Source organism: Sycon ciliatum, chromosome 5 (genome assembly GCF_964019385.1).
Source record: "Sycon ciliatum chromosome 5, ocSycCili1.1, whole genome shotgun sequence".
NCBI classification, from domain to species: domain Eukaryota; kingdom Metazoa; phylum Porifera; class Calcarea; order Leucosolenida; family Sycettidae; genus Sycon; species Sycon ciliatum.
In genome coordinates, this window is record NC_088647.1 from 13,417,922 (window position 1) to 13,438,607 (window position 20,686).

General features: G+C 46.9%; 2 protein-coding genes across 2 annotated transcripts in view; one reads left to right on the plus strand and one right to left on the minus strand.

Annotated features, from left to right (window-relative positions):
- LOC135817685 (hydroxysteroid dehydrogenase-like protein 2) overlaps positions 1-7,533 on the minus strand; it is a 10,306-nt gene extending 2,773 nt beyond the window's left edge. Inside the window, exons 1-6 of the mRNA XM_065330915.1 lie at positions 7,377-7,533; positions 7,118-7,281; positions 3,280-3,448; positions 1,963-2,007; positions 1,031-1,134; positions 1-39 (exon numbers count right to left, since the gene is read on the minus strand). The exon at positions 1-39 is cut by the window's left edge and continues 261 nt beyond it. Of these exons, the coding sequence (XP_065186987.1) occupies positions 1-39; positions 1,031-1,134; positions 1,963-2,007; positions 3,280-3,448; positions 7,118-7,281; positions 7,377-7,390 (535 nt within the window). The 5' untranslated portion in view covers positions 7,391-7,533. The remainder of the gene's footprint in view (positions 40-1,030; positions 1,135-1,962; positions 2,008-3,279; positions 3,449-7,117; positions 7,282-7,376) is intronic.
- A 6,219-nt stretch (positions 7,534-13,752) lies between these two features.
- Positions 13,753-18,074, plus strand: LOC135817684 (metabotropic glutamate receptor 4-like). The gene has a single exon (XM_065330913.1). The coding sequence runs from the start codon at positions 14,186-14,188 to the stop codon at positions 17,669-17,671; it is 3,486 nt and encodes a 1,161-aa protein (XP_065186985.1). The 5' UTR covers positions 13,753-14,185; the 3' UTR covers positions 17,672-18,074.
- The last annotated feature ends 2,612 nt before the right edge of the window (positions 18,075-20,686 follow it).

The window sequence follows — 20,686 nt, forward strand, 5'->3', positions numbered from 1 at the left end:
GCACACACATTGACATGCCATACTTGGCCATGGTATACGCTGTGTGAAGCAAACACAGTCACATGCACACACACGGGCACAAACACAGGAGGTACACGCAGACACATAGACACACAGGTAGATGTAGATGTAGACAGACAGACAGACAGACACACACACACATGCATAGACCGATAGACACACAGGCACACAAAACACAGTCATGCACATCCACAATCAGCAACTCGAGGCAATAGAGAGGTTCCGCATAGCGTAATTACGTTAGTAAAAAACGTAGTCGATCTACGGAAAGCTTTACGTAAACTGCATGCGCATCTGTGTTCCGCCACACGGAGTTTTCAAATCACGTAGCTGCCCTTGGCAACTCCGAACGCGGCAGTGTACGACCAGATCGACCTGGGGAGAGAGTCATAAATTTGTACCCCAATCCACTTACGGACCAGCTACGTTATCTGAGCCCTATCTACGTACTCTACGTAGACAACTTTCCGTAAGTGGAGTGCAAACTCGCGAATTCAGGGGGTTTTCCCGCCCACTAACGTAAAGTTGCTCAACTTTACGTAGTGCGGAACCTCTCTATAGTTCAGGAGCGATTACTGCAATAACTACGAACATCCAGGCTGCCAGAATTGTTCCATAGACACAGAAAATGCCAAACTGGAATCGCTGCATCAAATAATGCATCACACTCCAAAACAAACAGGGAAATCCTGAAGCAGTAAACCGTACCAAAGAAACACATCTAAGTGATCGGAAGAACATTTTGCCTGAAATTTACGAAAATGCTGGCCTGCACCTAACTGCACCGCTCGACGTTACAGTTTACGATCAGAGGCCAAGTGTCTGCAGATATGAGTTATTGCAGCTGCCATGCCATAATAGTCATGTACATTAGGACGTGCAATAGGACCTGTGTAGAAACACCACCTACTGTATCAATACAGACTAGTTTTCTCCGCACCTTGCATCGGTGGCTAAGTAGCCAAGTACAGGCTGATGCCACAAGTCAGCGAGTGCATGGTCAACATACCCACATGATTCTTGAACCAATGAGGCCTCATACTGAGCGGAGGACTGATATTGAGAACGTGTGGGTTCTTTCCGTTGAGCAGATATGGCATGCATGCTTGAGAGCTGCAATGATATTGGCAGAAGCAAGCACGCATCCACCAAACCAGACAACACGCACGCACAGGACCAATCCAAGCACACAATCACCACACCGACACACATGATCAACACATGCATAGCCACGCAACACCACACCACACATACGCATGTGCAACACCCACCCACACCCACATACGCCCACACATACACACCATAAACAAACAAACAAGAACACATCACCACCATGCACTGTAGCATACCTAGACCAGAGACGTATCAACATGCAGCTGGAGTTTCGGAGCAAAACAACCGGCACATACTGCATTACTCCAACACACCATAAATAATCATGGTTTTCTCAGGCTCACTAGATGAAAGTGAAGGACTCCTGACCCATCGTCCACTATGGCAAACACCAGCAATAGTTGAGATGCTTGACTGAGCATTGTTTGCAACGCTACATGCACACGGTCTGCACCGAATGCGAACAAGTCAGTGAGCGAAGACAAGGACTTGTCAGACAAGCCAGCCCATGCCCATGTACAACGTACTCGTTGCTGCAGACAGCTAGCTCCTTTGGCCAATGAGGTCCCATCAGACCAACTCCAAGCTGAGTGGACCAAGCAGGCAGCCATGGCGAATAGAGCAAGAGACATCAAGAAAGCTCAATGCACAACATAATAAACTGGCATGTCAGACATGGCTGAAACAAGGTTGCCTTTGCTTTACAACAGTGCCCATAGCCGCACTGTAGCACTGTAGAGCCTTCAACAATGAAACTCAAGTAGAAAGTAAAGACATCCTTAACGGCATTGTCAACTTGTACCAAACCAAAAAAAGCTGGTTACTTACGTGCAGTACGTGCCGCGGACATTCACACCAAACATCAAGTCAAACCTACGACACACACACACACATACACACACACACATACACACACACACACACACACGCACACACACACACACACACACCGGGAGGGCAATAAAGATATGGATTTCAGACAGACAATGTTTACAGCACATGTGAACTGTAAAATAAATCAAATAATGCAGATTTTATTATCGGTCTAATGTATGACCTGGTCTGGCTGTACCAACACGGTGGTCAACTGGGACACGCTTCATTGTAATGCAACAGCCAAAAAAGCATGTATTTTTTCATTAGCCCTCTCACTACCAGCCATTCAAATATCGATCCACGTGGATCGATGCAATAGGCAATCACCAAATATTTCGTCACACGCTCAAATATTGTCGGATTATTACAAATGAGGGCTCTACGTCTTCAGAAAGACCTTGACTATCGACTGCAACTACCGCTTTCACTCCTTGGTGCATAATTGGCGCACGACGAAGCTCGAAGCTAGTGCGCGATCAAAAATGCGCATTCAAACATTTTGAGTCGCCGTCACGCTGAGAATAACTCTGATATCTTCTCGCTTATCTATGCGTTTTGGGGCTGAAATCTCTCGGGTTTTAGGTATTTTCACAAGAACTTCGTCTGGTTTCTATGAGCCACGATTTTACAAATCAGTGAACCACTCGTGACAGATCGCGCTGCGCATATTTGTTTGAGTTTGAAAACGTCTTCTTCATCACGGCGCGGCACACACGAATGGCGCTTGGTGTTGTAGTTTCTACGAGTGCGTAGCTGCCATTATTAGCTTTCCAGAGAGTGGTTGTTTGTGAGAAATGGCCAAAGGAGAGCAGAGATATAACAAAAGTAGTATTTTTGTAGACTGTGAATTGACTCAATTGCGAAAATGATGAGTACTGTAGTGAAAGGGTTAACTTAAAATGAAAGCAGCCATCATCCTCTGTAAGAGGCGATTTACACGACGGCAGGATTCATCCAATGCGTGATGGAGATTCAGTCATGTGAACTCATATTTTGGCGCAAACGTATCCCGCGAGCTATCCCGGTACGGTCCCGGGAGGGGGGGGGGGGGGGGGGGGGGGTGGGGGTGGAAATGCATGCCGTGCCATTTCGTGGGCTGTTTTGTACTAATAACTGTACGTGCATCCTGCCGTGTGAATCGATTTTCGTTTTTCCCTTTCCCGCGTTACAGCAAGCTCTCGGGAGCACGTGCTTCACTTCCCGGCAGGATGCACTGCCGTGGTGTAAATCGCCACGAAGCAACTGCAGGCAATGTGATTATGTCGTTACCTCTTCATTGGTGTCTCCTGGGTACCAGTCAGAGAGATGGCACTAGCGTTGTTGATCACTATGTCAATGCCACCAAACGTCTGCACGGCCTTGTGCACAGCCAGTTCCACAGCAGCCTCATCACGGATGTTCACCTCACACGGCAGACACTTACCTCCGGCTTCCTCAACTGTACAATGACACAAGGAGACAATCAAGATTATCAGCTCTACATGGATTTCGATCATATCATTTTTAATTTTTATCAGTCAACTTGAGGACAACCCCGTATATGGCAGACAATTCGGACCAATTTCCCATACGTGGAACACAGCCGGAGGGCAACATCCATAGAGGTATGAGGGCAAAATACCCTTATGTGGGCAGGTTTGTATTCATGCCGTAGTAACGCACATAAGCGCATGTGCCTGTATATAAGCGCACTCTCACCAAAATTCTCACTTTGACACAATCACGGATAAAAACTCCTCAAACAGCATACAAGAACCATGACACTGACACTACAAGACCTAGTCAAACGAACTCTGATCGCGCATGCGCGTTAAGGTGAAAAACATTTCATTTTGAAAATTGGATTCGTAGCAAAAATTCACTTACCGTATTTCCGCGCATATAAAGCCATGGCGTTATATCCGAATATAAGGCCACCCTCACTTATAAAGCCATGGCGTTATAAGTGAACAAAATTCAATGTGGAGGAATTAGCATCTGGCATTAAAGGTGAGTTCAATTCTTTCAGTGAACCTACAGCAGCGGCGATTCTCCCTGCATGTACCCATCCCCACTGTCACATGCCATGCCGCCACCACACCTTCACACAAGGTTGTATGCCACCTTGTACACAATAGGTTCACAATTTGAAATTTTCAGGGAAAATTGAAAAAACATGGATGCTCGACATGAAAGTGCAACGGCACCATACGAGTACTCGAAGTTCATACTCTGCCGTTTTTTGCATGTATGCGTCTCTCACTTTTAGCGCCATGGCGTTAAAACCGAGGCTATTTTCTCCAAAAATTTGGTCCAAAAACAGCGATGTTTCACCTATAACGCCATGGCTTTATATGCGCGGAAATACGGTATAAGCGCATGCGCTTTTAAGTCCGTTATTACGGTAATGTTTATCAAAAATCCACCCACAGTATGTGTATGTGTTTTCACAGTGACAGCGTGAACAAGGCGAGGACGCACTGAATGGGAAACAGTGCTCCTGACTACAACCATAAACTGGTTGGTAGAGTCTCGCTCGGTCTTGCGACCATTTGAACCGTATGGGGCAATGCCCCGGTTCAGACCCTCATTATTCTAGGGAGCGTAGGAAAATTCCCTGATCTCGTAAATAGTACTTGGGAGTTGAAATCCGGCCGAAACTGGTACAATTCTCTGACTGTGGTTGCCTGTCGTGGCTCCTTATTCTTTGTTCCTGTCTGTGTGATTTTTTGGGGTCTGTAATTTCGTTGTGTCTGCGCATTGATTTTGCCAACTTCTGCCCATGGAACAAAAAACAAGGAGCAACGACAGCAACGATTTGCAACTCTTTCCCACTTAGCGGGCACAACTTTTAACGACCCAGTCATCACACACCCGTCTTCTGTTTCTCTAGTACAGACGAGAGAAGGAATAGCACACTAGTAAAGCTTCTTGAGTTAACAATGCATGTTTTCTCGTTAAAACGTTAACTTAGTGCCCCGTTAGAGGTGCAGCTCTTACAGTGGCGTTCGATTTTTGCCAGTGCGCTTGTTCAAGTGACTTTGTAGTTGGCCAATACTGTGGATTGTGATCGGCCTGCGCGTGGCACTTCTACGGCTTCCGGAGATCTATGCGACTCACGAGCAACACGAACATACAGTCAACTTTGCGTATAACGACACTCGGCGGGGCATCAGAAAAGTGTCCTTATTCGCGAAGTGTCGTTATACCCGAAGTCTCAATATATGTGTAGGACTCAGTAGCCCAGCAATCCTCTATATGTGGTCATTGCTCTATATATGGTCAAATTGTTTACAGGTCGCTATACATGGTCACTCTATAAGTGGTCATATGCAGTGTGTCGGGTCTATATATGGGCACAATAACATTGCAGACAGGCTGAGACAGCACACACATGCACCTATAGATGGCCACTCTAGATGTGGTCAACTCAACTGCTAACTGAAATTGTACTAGTACATTGTATGTGGTCACAACTCAGAACAAGATATCATTGCTGCGTGGGGTAACGACACACCTCAGACCTCAGACCTGCCCATCGCGGAAGCGATGATAGCGAACAGCTATGTTAGACATAGCAACTTGTGCTGGGATTACACAATTCAACGACACACACACACACACACACGGACACACACACATCATTTTACCTCTCCTCGACGTGAACATTCTCAGTCGCATTAACGTGCTCCGCAGTTTTCCCCTCACCCCACTTGGGTTCTGTGCTTTGACCAAACACACTGTAGTTATTTCCTGAAAGGAAATCCAAAATGACTCCGCATTTCTATCTTTAGTTTTTGAAGCACTTCGTATGGACTTTCCAACTCTGTGACCTGCGCTTCTTCTTCCACCTTCGAACTACATTATACAAACAGATCAACCTAAAGTATTATAGCAAAATATAGCAGGGGATAATAGAATAACTGCTTCAATTTCACAAGCTACAAGTAAAACAAGCTCAGTCCACAAGAAAGAAAATCAGTCAAACTGTAAACAAGAACAAATCAAAAAGACTGTAGCTTTCATGATGACCGCGTTCATACCAGCGAGCCCTACGTAGGGATCATTGGTTCATATTGCAGCACCATCTGTGACATTGTCTTGGCGATGGCAACAAGAAAGAAAGCCTGCGCATTTTATGGTGGCCGAGTTCATACCATGGGGTACCAGGGTCCAGGGAGCCCTATATGGCCTATGTAGGAGGCAGGGATCCCTGGTTCATACTGCAGCACCATCTGTGAAAGCAAGGCTTCATTGTATACCATCTGTGACCATGTACCATTGTCGCCTAGCGCCTGTACACTGTACAGAGATATAGTGACCATATATAGAGCTGTGACCATATATAGAGACGTGACCATATACTGAGTGTAACATATGTATACAGGCAGACTGGACTTTGCTCTGGGCATGGAAATTCTGTCGTTATTCGCGAATTGTCGTTATTCGCGAATTGTCGTTATTAGCGAAGTTGACTGTACACTGTTACAGCGTACACCGTGTGCAAGTACATGTACAGAAATATGAAGAAAAGTGCATTGCGATCGAGAGAAAAATACTGGTGTAGCCAGCATGCCACCCCTCCAGCCCTGCGGAGTGTTCCTCGGATGGTGTTCGTATTTTGCATGCGTGAGTCCACAGAAACCTAGGACAGTCAAATTCGCTTATAACGGCAATCAGCGGGGCATCAGAAAAGTGTCGTTATTCGCGAAGTCTCATTATACGTATTACAGTTGGATGGGACTTTGCTCTGGGCATGGAAATTCTGTCGTTATTCGCGAATTGTCGTGATATCCGCAGTCGTTATTAGCCAAGTTGACTGTACATGCACTACAGTGCTGCTCAATGAAATCCAGTTGCGTCACTCCGGTTTGCGCCGTGCACAATGTCGTAGCCCAGTGTTCGCCGGTCTAGGGCTGCGCAGCGCCCGGCGCGTACTTGAGTGACGCGATTGGATTTCATTGAGTAGCACGATAGTAGCACTGTAGTACATATGCCTCCATAATCATAAGGACGAAATTTTAAAAGCAGTTCCGTGCTATTTAATCAAGCTAGTGCTAGCACTCATATTCACTGTGTACCACAACATTACGTCAGTGACAAATTTCAACTCCGCACATGTGCTTACTTTCTTTGGCGGCAGTGTAGATGGTACCAGCCAGTTTGGGATGAGGTTTGACCGTCTTTGCGGCAATCACCACATTTCCACCATCACGAGCAATTTTCAGCGCAATGGCCTTGCCAATACCTCTGCTGGCACCGGTAATGAACGCTGTCCGACCAGCGAGTTTCCTGCAAAGTTCAGTGTGCCAAAATCGAGTTGACACGACTAGTCAGTGAATGAACAAGAACCTACTGGTACATGGTCGTGGCTTCTCTCAGCTTACCCCGTGTTGATCATAGTTATAGTGCAGTTGGATAAACCCTTTGACTTGGAGGAATATCTCTGCAAATGATCTGCTTGAAAGCTGAGAAACACAAGATCTATGTCTGTACGAAAGAGAGAATGAGTTATCACAAAAATCAATCAAAGACGTTTTCAAACAGCAAAAACTTTGAAAAAGGACCAGGTCCAGGTCACATATCTGATTCTGGTCACGTGCACATGACGACTTGATTTTGGCAAGAGTGCATGCAGTGCAACAACATGTAGTGGAGCATTCTGGGAGCCTGGAGCCTGTACTGTGTAGTGTGGAGGGCAAAGGTCAATCTGCTCCCGACCCCTGATTCCACACAGTTTCTAGCAGCAGTCATCATGGTCATTGGTCAAAGGTTGATAGAATTATTTCGACGGGACACATTCTTCATCATGATCCAGAATAGCGTTGGTTGGTTTGTTGTCGTCTCAGTGAAGAAATACACTGTAGGCACACTTGTCTGTGTGAGGAGTACCTGAGCCTACTAGGCTAAAGAGCGTGTGGCAGTGCTTTGTTCTGTAAGTAACGTTGTAGTGAGTGCAGATGCAATTATAGCAATAAAAACTGCTTTATGGCAGTTTTCTAAAAAAAGTTATTGTGTTCTAGTCCATGGACCCCGTCTAAAAAGTAAGAAATTAACGAAATGTGATAGCTGAAAATTAAAATTTCACACAAAACCTCACAATAATCACAACACTTGAAATGCTGCTTTCAGCTTTAACTTGTACTGCACCAACAATTGGCAACATGCATGCATAGGAAAGAGGATCACGAGGGGAAAAGGTCTTCTACATGTAGCTTTTAATTCTGTGTGTCATTATTGTGAGGTTTTGTGTGAAATTTTAATTTTCAGCTATCACATTTCGTTAATTTCTTACTTTTTAGACGGGGTCCATGGACTAGAACACAATAACTTTTTTTAGAAAACTGCCATAAAGCAGTTTTTATTGCTATAATTTCTTTTGTTTTTTTCTGTCACCAATCAATGGAATGCCCTATATCAATATGTAAATGATGGCTTTCACATCATATCAAGAGGTTTATGTAGTCTTGATCATATCAATACCGTATTATACCAAGAGTACATTATGGGGGTTATGTACTTTGCATTGATGTGCAAGCCTTTTCTTGCAGAAAATGGCACTAGCATAATGCATGTTCTTCTGCGGGGAAACATGTGAGTAGTGGTGGTGATACTTTTTTTATACGGAGGTCATTCTGTGCATGTTGCTGTTGCAGAATTTCATGACTCTGTCATAAATTTGTCTTGCCTTTCAGATATTTCAGATTTCCCCGCCCTCGATCAGTTTTATTTAAGAAATGTAGCCCTGCGCCAGGTGCTTGTCGCAGAGGTTTTTGGTTGATTCTGTGTTTATAATGGTTTATAATCATGGGTTATCGTGATAAGGTCATCCAGCATCATATTGCACTGAAATCGTAATCCTGTTGATGTCGATACAACTCTTGGAAGTAGTTCAATGACTTCAAACTGTTAGTCCACGATTTTCTAAAACAACACAGCAAAGAAGGAACAATAAACATGTATTAAAATGTAAACAAATACATTGCTGAGTCCGACACCTCATTCCAACAATTACACTGATCCTGAGGATAAAAGGGTCAAGGCTATAGTTGGAGGTACTGATACAAAATTATTCTACCTAAAGCAAAGACCACATCAAAATCGTTGTTTCTCTTCCAAACCTCCCTCTTATGGAACTGCCTCCCACCAAGACTAACTGCAGAACCATCCATTATTGTTTTCAAGAATGAGCTTCGCAAACTCACTTGCAAACATAGTGCTTCGCTCTCCTGTATGCCTACGCCATGTAAATACCCCCCCCCCCCCCCCCCCCCCTGTGTGCTCCCCAATGCATTCACGCTGCACAACTTTTCACTACTTTCACTTTAGCTCGTACATGTACATGTACATCCTTCAAAGCGGTGAACCCCTTGATAGGCGACAAGCCTCTGGGTCATCCTAATAAAGATATTATTATTATTATACTGAGAGATAAACAAGGCACTCCATGATAATAAAATCTTACACATCTTTTGGTGAGTATGAATGATATCCAGTCGAACCTCTTTAGGACGAACACCAAGGGACCGATGGTATTTATTCTGTGAGTTTGTCTTAACCTATTAATTTTATAACCAGTGAATACAATTATTTCTCCAATAGACATACAAATAGATTTCTTCTACAGCGAAAGATTCTAAGCCACACCGACTCATTGACTCGTCTCGTATGAAACAAAAGAGTCACTTGAGAGGTTCTGCAAAACGAAAATGCGTACAAACTTTCGCTCTACATCATGAAGTGCGAAACTTCGCACGAACTTTCGCAACTTTGGACGCGAAACGTGCAGGGAACGCGAAATGAACTGTCGTAGGAAATTTCGTGAGATCGGGTCATGGCGTACGTGCACTTGACCCGCGCAAACTACGAAAATGTGCAGAACGCAAAGTTCGTGCAAAAATTCGTACACACTTTCGCAAGGACTGTCGCGAAACTTCGTTCGAATTTTCGTTTCGCAGAACCTCTCTAGTGAAACTTTCTTTAGCAACATGACGGCAACTGAAACAGCAACAGAGAAAGTACGATACATGTACTGCACATTCTTGCAGGTACTACAAACAGATTGCAGATCGTAATTCTTGCTTTGGCGGCACGAAACTTTATTTGGGGCAGTGCAATCTCGGCGGTACTCACAAATCAAACAGCCCAGACTCGAGTAAACAAATGCAATCATACAAGTACGAGATTTTCACGAGACGAGACTGCACCCATTGGCTTGTTTCGTATAATAATAATAATAATAATAACTTTATTAGGATGACCCAAAGGCTGACCGCCTATCGTGGTATGAAGCAAACAAGTTACCGAACCTCTCCACAATGGAGATTTTCCCTGATATGCGAATTTATTTGGCAAACTCGGTCAATGAGTCCTTGAACCTTTCCCTCCAGATTGGGAACTGCCAACGATAGTATGCCACTGACCAGTGCCTTACTTGTAACGTACTAATGTGCAATGAATATGAGTATTTTGACAACACATCTAACATAAGCCTTACCGTAGAGAAGGGGAACTCGCGTTCTTCGCACACTGTAGGCAATGGCAAAGAGATAAAAATGGATCTAAATCCGAATAAAATCAGCACACGTTTCCGTAAATGAAAGGGTGAGCATAAGCAAATGAATCGAAGGAAACTGGTCAACTCAGAGATCACCTGTCATTGAGTATTCCGTAAAAGGAGGCCTCGGCAGCGGAAAAGCTAAATTTAGAAAGGAGATCCTGTCAGCTTTTCCATTATGTATTGAATTCCGGTCAAAATCAGCACACTTTTCGTAAATGAAAGAGTCAACACAAGCAAATGAATCAAAGGGAACTGGTCAACTCACCTGTCATTGAGTAATATTCCGCGAAAGGAGGTCTCAGGAGCGCCGAAAAGAAATAAGCCAGGCCAGGAGACGAAATATCCGAAACAGCTCATGCAAGAAGCAGTTCAAAAGAAGGAAGTTCCCCGTGCATGCACATCCGAAAAGGCAACAACAAAAAGTCTGCAATGCACACGCATGCGGCCAGCCGGCCGCGCGATGGTAGGAGCCATGGAGTAGCTCCCTGGTCCAGGACCAGGTACCGAGCATCTTACGTAGAAACTTACGTAGCTACGTAGACAACGTGTCTGAATAGCGGTGTCGTTAGGTAGCGCCATGTGAACACAATAATAGAAAAGCTGACAGGATCGCTTTTCTAAATCATGACCAACCAGCTACATTGTATTTCGCCACTTTCCCCTTGAATATGGCGTCGATGTTACCCAACACTGGCAACAGCTGGTCGAGAAGATTTTTGGGAAGCACTTTGCCTAAGCTCGAACATCAGCTTATACCAGATCTCCGTTTTTCGCTGCCTATTCATGTTCTCTCTGGCTGGCCCTGCCTCTATCAGTAAAATCATCTTGTATGCTAATGGATTTCAAGTTAGTTCAACATGAAGCTTGAGTTCTAATAACTGCTAATCCTTCATTCAGATTTGTTTAACTTTTTGGGTCGCCCTGTGTAAGTTAGGTATTGCCTCTTGTAATTATTAGTTGTCATTTTGCATTGTTTTTGCTTGCTGCCATGGCTGGCTATGCCCCCCCCCCCCCCCCCCCCATCCCTCCATATTGGCCTATGTAATGTTCCCTGGCCACGGGAAGGTGAAATAAAATAAAATAAAAAACCGTTCCGGCTTGGCATTGGCGGATAATTAATGCTCGAAAAGGTGGCCGATTCTGCTCGAAAAGCAGTGAAATTGGCAGAACCATACAAACCTTATAAGGGCAATTCCTCGAATTCTGCTCCATTTCTTTATCCACATACCAAACATGCCTGAAACTTACCAGAAAAAAGTACCGAATTCTGCCAATTCAAGTTTTCTGCCGGCAGTATCCGCAAAGTCCTAGTTCCGGCTCACTGGAGCCCCCAGATGGGTACATGGGTGTCAGCTACTTGTAGATCTACTACTTTTTTTTTACAGAATGCACCTCCTACTGATAGACCATAACAAAGAGATGAGAAGAAGAAGACAAAAGAAAATTATGATCGAGACAACAAAGGAGAAAGACAGACAGTAGTGTCCTAGTACAGTAGTAGGGGCTCTCAGGGAGCCTGTGCCGGTGAGGACTTGTTGTTGGATTGACAGTATCTAACAATACTAGTACAGTACTGTACTAGATTATCTAATACCATTGTATTGTACTACTTGTACATGTATGTATGTAGACACTTCAGTAGAACGATTCCCATCAAAGGCAGCTAGCTGTAGTGACCGCTTCGGAGCGCAAAGCTTCAAGCTACTCGTGTAGCCTAATAATAGTCTACCGTACCAGTCTACGGTACCCCACTCTGGGGGAGGGGCAAACTCCATATGGCCATCATTGGCTGCCATGCCAAAGCAACAGGGCTGGCAGCATCCACTCTGCTGCGCGGTAGTACATTGTCATGTTGTTAGTTTGACAGCATGAAACAAGGTGGAGGACACTGTGTTCGGAAACAGTGACCTACATGTACATTTGTAGTATTGGGTTATCATTCAGTGTACATGTACATGTACAGGTACAGGTACATACCTACAGTGCTGGCAACTGAAATCCGACCCCCTTGCCGGCTCGCCGCGCCGCCAAGGGGGTCGGATTTCAGTTGCCAGCACTGTAGTTGTAGGCTCACGCTGCATGATTTAACCAGCGTGAAAAGCCTGCCTGCCCAGGGAGTTGATCCGGGACATAACCGGTCCGTAGAGTACGTTTCCTTCCCCTTCTCTGCAATCAGTTGGCCTAGACTTTTCTGCAGAATGTGCTCAGCTGCCTTGCCACATCCGCCAGACACACTGAATACAAGTGGCAGACATGGCGCATGCTCTACCTCCCGAACTTATTCTTCGTAGACTCGTCGCTTCAGCTCATTTTGCCCGGAGATGTTTTGATGCATAGTGATCCGACGCTCATCATTCGCTCCCTTGTCACTGGACAGTTCTGTCCGTTTGGTTTAGCGAATTCAAATAAAGAAAACAACAACAACAAAAACAACAACAGTTGCTCGTGCCCGGAGTATGTGGACTCCAGCGATGAAGACTGATTTGAGCGTGCATGAAGACACTTGGACGTCGCAAAGCATACGCTCAAAAAGGCTTCCCCAAACCCCAGATACGGCCACATCAAGATGAGCACCATTCTCTGACTCGGCAATGGCAGATCGGAGGCGTAGCAGCTCTACTTCCAGGGGCTGAGATGGAGGCCCTACATCCGTGGCCATGCACTTCACGAATGAGATCAGCTGTCAGGTGGCGGAAGACATTGCGGCAATGATGTTGGAATTTCTATTTCGGCGCTTTTCCATGTGCATGATGACGCCCCAAAAGTCTGTTGTTTGGTTCACAACATACGCCACTGACTGTTGGTTTTTCATGGACTTTTGAATTTGAGTAACTAAACGCTGCAGACGCACGCTGCAGACGACGTGCAGTCACTAACTCAGAAAAGCTTTAAAGGGGCATGCTTGTCTCTGACCACAACCGCATGAGAAGCACATGATCAGATTGATGGGCTACATGTATACAGTATAGTACATTGTATTATGTTTGCTCCCACTGTTTGTACTTTGTAGTGCATGGACATGTACATGTACGTCCAAAGAGGTATTATGTGGCTGAGGTCAGTTGACCGTGGCAGGTATCTCGTGTATACAAGCATAATATTATTATACAAGTTTCATGTCATGATCATCACAAAATGCACATCTGTAGACCACTTGCTAGCTGATTGCTTCACGCCCGTTCAGTTTCAGCCGTTGTGCAGCCAGACAGACAAATGCACCTGATCCTCTGCAGCGCGGCACTTCCCCAGTGCTGGCGATCGGGAGCAGGTGAGGTGATAGACAATCGTTTACAAGTGAAACTGGGATACCAGATTGATACTTACCAGACCATTAGTATTCATGCACTAGCAGTTGCGAGCTTGTGGTTGACCTAAAGAAGTAGTGATTTGTAGGAAGAGTTGCGAGGAACAACAAGAGACGCCAGACGGGCTATGCGTGCATACTCACCAGGAGTAACGGAGTTGGCATACAGGAATCATCCAACCAACAAGCAAGCGTCTGAGGAGATTCGTGCAGGCCGTGTGGTGTACAAGTAGGTGACAGCGGTTGGCGAGGAGGATTCAGAAGGGGAGCAGGTTGTTGCTGTGGCGGCGGACATTGCACATGCACACGTCACAGTGCTGAGCAGCAATCCGATGATGCTGCAGCGCACACTCTGCATACTGGCATCATGGCTCCTGACTGTAGCGTCAGCGACAGGAACGAGGATTACGACTGGGTCTGATCGCAATGTATTCCGAGGTCCGTGTCCTCCAAGCACATTGAGCCCTGGTCAAACCTGCACCCGCGAGGACGTCGGAGCCGATCTTTACCTTGGCGGACTGTTTCCAGTCCACAGGTACGACTCGGCTGCCCAGTCATGCACAGATGCAACATTGACAGCAGAGTTTCTGCAGATGCCGGAGGGAATGAGACACGCCGTGATGCTCGTCAACAACAGCACGCGGCTCCTGCCCAACATCACGTTGGGTTACGAGATGCGAGACACTTGCATTTCTCCATCGCACGCCCTCCTGGAGTGTCTAGAATTCCTGGGCCGATCAACTGACAACGAGAACTGCACTGAAGCAGAGTCTGTGTCCGGGGAGAGGACACGTCCCAACGTTGTCGGTGTGGTGGGGGCTGCCATTAGTACGTTGAGTATCAAGACCACCGAGTTGCTGGGACCATTCAAGATTCCCATGGTTAGTTACGCCTCCACCAGTCCACGGCTCAGCAACAAACGGGAGTTCCCCTACTTTCTGCGCACTATTCCCAGCGACGCGTTCACCGCGCAGGCCACGGCCAGTATGATTAGGGATATGGACTGGCGGTTCATTGGCTTCATACATACAGACGACCATTACGGCCAGGATGGTGTGAACATGATCAAGACCGCACTGGGCTTGAGCAGCGCCGAGTGCACGAGTTCCTCCTCGGCCGAGTCCCTTACGGCGCGATGCCAGTCCAGAACCTGGGTTATACAGCGGCACCTTCTGGAGAACGATACCATTTACCTGAAGATCTGGAACGACCTTCTCTACTCGCGGCCAGAGAATCAAACAACAGTTATTGTTCTCTTCTCGCAGAAAACTGAGGCAATCAATTTCCTTGGTTATTTGAAGCACTGCCACCCCGATAGTAAGCTGTATGATGACGCCCTACACAAGAACATCACTTTCATTGGGTCGGATGGTTGGGGAGACTCTGCTGAGGTAGTCAGAGGCAATACAGAACTGGTCCAAGGTGCCGTCAGCGCTCTGCCCCGGGCGCCGTCCTACGAGCCCTTTCGCCGGCACTGGGCCGGCCTGACGCCATACAGTCATCCGGAGAATCCTTGGTTGAGGGACCTCTGGCGCAGTGTTTTCCACTGCAGCCAGGAGAGTCCAGACGCCCTGGCTACCGGCCAGCCAGTCCCAGCCTGCCTCAAAGAACAAAAGCTGGCCGACGAGCCTATGATGGGTAAAATTCCGTACATCTACAATGCTGTGTTTGCTTTTGCCGCAGCCCTTGACAATATTTACCGCGGTGTTTGTAGATTCAATGTTACGTGCTTGAAGCGACGGGCATACACAGACCTCTTTCGGGAGCTGCGTTCGGTCAAGTTTACTACCATATTTGACTCACAGTTTGAGTTTGACGCTAGCGGAGATCCGGGTCTGCCCCACTACGACATCAACAACATTCAGGTAGCAGCTAAGGGACAGTCGGCACCGCAAACACCTGCTGCTACGCCAAGTAGCAAGGCTTCAAAGGCATCACCGTTTCAGATAGTGGGGAAGTACGAGGCTGAATTGCTGAACATCAGTGTGGAGACATGTAAATTCACTGCTAATGGAAGTGTACTATTTGCATTGCCCGGTGGAGATGCAGCTGCTTGTTTCGCGGAGAGCATTTATCTGAACGAGTCCCTGGTGGTCTGGAACTCTGGCCATCATGATCGCCCCATATCTCTGTGCAGCACTACCTGCCCACAGGCTGGCTACAAGCGGGCGTTCAGTGGCAGACTGTCCTGCCAGTCGTGCTGCTGGCAGTGCACTGCCTGTCCTTCCAACTACTTTTCCACGTCGCCAAGCAGTGCCACATGCAGCCCATGTCCCAGCAACCAATCCAGCAGCGAGGCTGCTTCCGGATGCACAGATGTGCCGCAACACGAGTACTCCGGTGGAAGTGGCCTGCCTATTGTTCTGACGTGCATTGGCGTGTTGGGCATGGCCAGTGCGATAGCCGCCATCCTGTACAGTGCCAGGAAGGCAGCCAGCAGCTTCTTTGTGCTGGGCCGAGAGCCCACATTTGCTGCCCTGGCTGGACTGCTCCTGGCCTATATGTCCGTTCTTGTGCAGAGTTCCGGTCCCAGAGGCGGTGCATGCTTCATGAGAGCCTTTCTGTCAGCAATAGGCCTCACTGCACTGATATCTTCCCTGCTAGTGTTTGCCCTCTACCGGATAACGTCACTACACGGGTTGACACTGGGCATGTTGCTGCGATCGACTAGAAACCGTCTTCTGGCCACGGCAGCTGCGGAGTGCGTCACGTGTGCAATTGTTATCATCGCCTGTGCCGGCGGACAGTGCTCGTCCGCGCTGCAAACTGTCCACACGCACGTCAGCACGGAGCGACGCTGCGGTTTCCGCTCCGTTGACACTGCATGCCTGCTGTACGTGTGTGTGCTGAACATCGCCCTGATCACACTATGCGTTCTTGTCATATACCGGGTGAAGCGCAAAGGGGGTGCCTTCAGTGATTGCTACGAGATGACGTCGCGGCTCCACCCACTGACAGCTGTGGCAGCGCTGGTGACCACCATTCTGACAATCGTCTTCCTGGTTTCTCAGCATGCCGGTCAGAACTGGTCAGCGCAGGTGGAGGATGCAATACTTCACGTCACCACCCTGCAGATTGCCACTTCCTACTTCCTCATCGTGCTCTTTCAGCCCATACGCAAGCTGGGCACCATCATGGAAACACAAGATAGAAATGCTGACTCTAACAAGCCGGGCATGGGAAAGTTTCGACTAGTGGTGCACGGACCTAGTGAATTCTCCTCCGCCGGTTTTGACAGAGCTGCTGCCAATACCAACGCGTTCCCAAACATATGTGGCGACACGGGTCGCTACCAAATGAGCGTCGGAATGGTAACATACTTTGGTAGTGAACTCGGCAAAGATGATGATGTGATCAAAGATCAATACAGCGATGTGGAGAGTGTGTGTGATGTGATTGCGCTGGGAGGTTTGGAGGCAAAAGCGGATCCAGGCCTAGTTCGACTTGAGCCAGAAACTGAGAAGCAACAAGATGGATTACCAGCCGGGCCACCAGAAAATAATGACATGGACTCAGAAGCTCATGCCACAAAATGTCAGTTGATACCACCTGCCGTCGACTTGATTCTCTCACATGAAGACGAAACTGAGGATTCAACTCCGACCGAGAATCTAGGCAAGACGGTTTTCTGCGTTGTGAAGCGGATTGGCAGCGTCGACTCAGCACGGTCCATCCGGAGCACCCGACCCCCGTCCGTTGTGGCTGCAGGGGCTGGGCCCGGTCAACTACAGCTGCCTCCCTGCCAAGAGCATGGAGCAGGCTGTGCAGGAGATGAAGATGACTGCTGGGTGCAAGTTGTAGCACAGACAAAGATGTAGACACTTTGGCAATTCCTTGAAGTATACACATGTGCACATGTACAGTGGTTCCTTATACCGGTCCATGTAGTTTAGTGAGCTGAGAAAGTGGCTGTCAGAGAGTACCACATCGGTGCACTGCTGTGCGGAGTAGTCCAATTCAAATCTCAGATCAAGACCGTGCACTCGAAACATTTTCGGCCAGGTCAGTAAAGGCACCAGCTACAATCAATCATACCTCTCATGTATTTAGTGATTGCTTGTGTTCATGAAACTAACACTTACTTGTTTTCCACATCTCATATCTCTCTCTCTCTCTCTGTCTCTCTCTCTCTCTCTCTCTCTCTCTCTCTCTCTCTCTCTCTCTCTCTCTCTCTCTCTCCTCTCTCTCTCCTCTCTCTCTCTCTCTCTCTCTCTCTCTCTCTCTCTCTCTCTCTTTCTCTTCTCTCTCTCTCTCTCTCTCTCTCTCTCTCTCTCTCTCTCTCTCTCTCTCTCTCTCTCCTCTCTCTCTCTCTCTTCTCTCTCTCTCTCTCTCTCTCTCTCTCTCTCTCTCTCTCTCTCTCTCTCTCTCTCTCTCTCTCTCTCTCTCTCTCTCTCTCTCTCTCTCTCTCTCTCTCTCTCTCTCTCTCTCTCTCTCTCTCTCTCTCTCTCTCTCTCTCTCTCTCTCTCTCTCTCTCTCTCTCTCTCTCTCTCTCTCTCTCTCTCTCTCTCTCTCTCTCTCTCTCTCTCTCTCCTGACGTTGTTTTCATTTCCCTGTTTTGAGACGTTTGCCCCGTAAGGTGCAACATAGCTATAGACAATAATTGATCTACTGAGAAACGTTCTGCCTTCAAACATTGTACATGCACGGCTGTATTTCTAGTGTTTAGTGTTAGCACCCACCTGCACTGGTCCACTCGGCTATTTTGGAGTCGGGTATGGGTGTATGGGTGTATGGGTGACTCGGGGTGCGGCTAGTCTGAGTACACTGCTTAGCCTGTTGAGAATTTAAAAGGTATCCAGCATACTTTGCCAGCTACATTCTTTAGAAGATACTGCTAAGGAGATTTGCTGAATTGGCAAGGACAGGCGTCGTACTACTGTGACCTTTGATACCTCCAGACGATTAATATTATTTGCTTGTCCTCTGAGTCTGAGTCCTGAAACCTAACATCGTTCACTGTACTTATACATGTATTATCGCATTCAGCTTGTCTCTGAGGAACTGTGCACTAAAAGTCTTGTAGTCTTGTACATTGATCATAATAATCATTATTGCACTAAGTGCATGGAACTCTTCTAAGGATTCACAGACTCCATTGCAGCCAATGTGTACTTTTCTTTGTCTCACATACAGTGTCTGTGTTGCCGTAAAGTCGCTTTGGACTCACCAATTTTTCGTGCATGACCCATCCCCAGGTTGAAACAGCAAAAGTAACGACGAACAACAAAGAAATGGAGTATAGGTCGTGAGGTGCGGTAGAGAAGTGATAATGAGAAATGTGCCAGCCTGAGATAAGGCGTGCACGTGTACGTGTGATGAGTGGGACCGTTGCTGAAATGGTGCTGCCGCGAGAAAGGGGGAAGAGAAGTGGAGAGCTGTGTTTGTATGTGAATATGCTAGTGCAAAGTGGAAATGGAATAATGTGGAACTCTGCTCCGGAGCCATACGAGTACCGGTACGTGTGCAGCCATTATGAAGTAAAGACGATTTGCACTGTAACTTTGTAAGGGTATACAGGGAAACCTGTCTAAGACGACCGCTCAAGGGACCTTCAAAGTGCGGTCTCTGTTACCAGGCGGTCTCCTTATCCAGTGCCGTTTGACTGGAAATAGCATCCCTTGGTCCTGGCTGCAGTGGTCTTCTGGGACAGGTGGTCGCCTTATCCGAGTGGTCGCCTGGACAGGTTTTACTGTACATGACCTATCACACAGTGACACATGCACCAAGCATCACAGTCATGACTCATGTACTTGTAGATCAACCTACGTATTATAATATTATAAGCCTTGTTTTGTTGAAACATGTTGTTGGCTGACAGCATGTAAGAAGGTGGAGACTACCGTGTTCGGAAACAGTGATCTTACTACAACCTCTGTGGGTGGTCACTGAGAGCCCCGGTCTTCACGACCAATGCCAATGGTCGTATGGGTGTTAAACCCGGTTCTGACCCTCCTTGTTCTAGGGAGTTGTCTTAGCTTTCTTATTTTATGATGACTGAGTATCAGGATGACATCCAGGCGCGAACAATGTATACACGACTGACGGTACAACAGCAAGAAAACTAAGACGGAAACTCCCTAGAATAGAGAGGGTCAGAACCGGGTCTAACACCAATACGGTTCAGATGGTCGTGAAGACCGGGGCTCTACCAACCACGAAGGTTGTAGTAAGATCACTGTTTCCGAACACGGTGGTCTCCGCCTTGTTTACATGCTGTCAGCCAACAACATCGACCGACATGTATGTTATTGTGCAACATCACAGTCAAAGTGTCGATCAGTAATATCATCACCACTGCACCCAGCACTATACTGACTTATACCATTCATTTTATAGCAGCAGTAGTCTCCGGCGTATAACTACATTAACTACATTCACGGGTCGGTTCACATGCAAGGAACGACTGTGCGGCGAGAATAGATGTACAGTCGTCCCTCTCTAATCCGGCACTTTATAAACCAGCACCCTCTATAAACCAGCACAATTTTCAGTAGCCAGATGTCCTCTTCATGCACATTGCAGCAGTAGATCAGATTTGTTAATCCAGCACCCTCCCTAATCCAGCAGATTTCCGTGGCACAAATGGTGCCGGATTATAGAGGGACCACTGAGTCTCAAGCCCGGTCAGGGTGATGGGTACCGGGTACGCGCGGGTGTGGAGGTGCAAGCCTCTTTTACGGGAAAAATTAACGTGACAATGGATTAAAATGCAATACAACATACACTGGAGAAGAAATCAGGAAAATACATGTTATGTGTAAAAAAAAGATGTGGGTGTGGAGGTACTAACTTATAATAAAAATTTTAATAGTAGTGCTAACTAACGCGTACTT

Bases quoted from the DNA above. Each gene is read 5' to 3' on its own strand.
- LOC135817684 (XM_065330913.1), top strand. From the start codon at position 14,186: ATGATGCTGCAGCGCACACTCTGCATACTGGCATCATGGCTCCTGACT.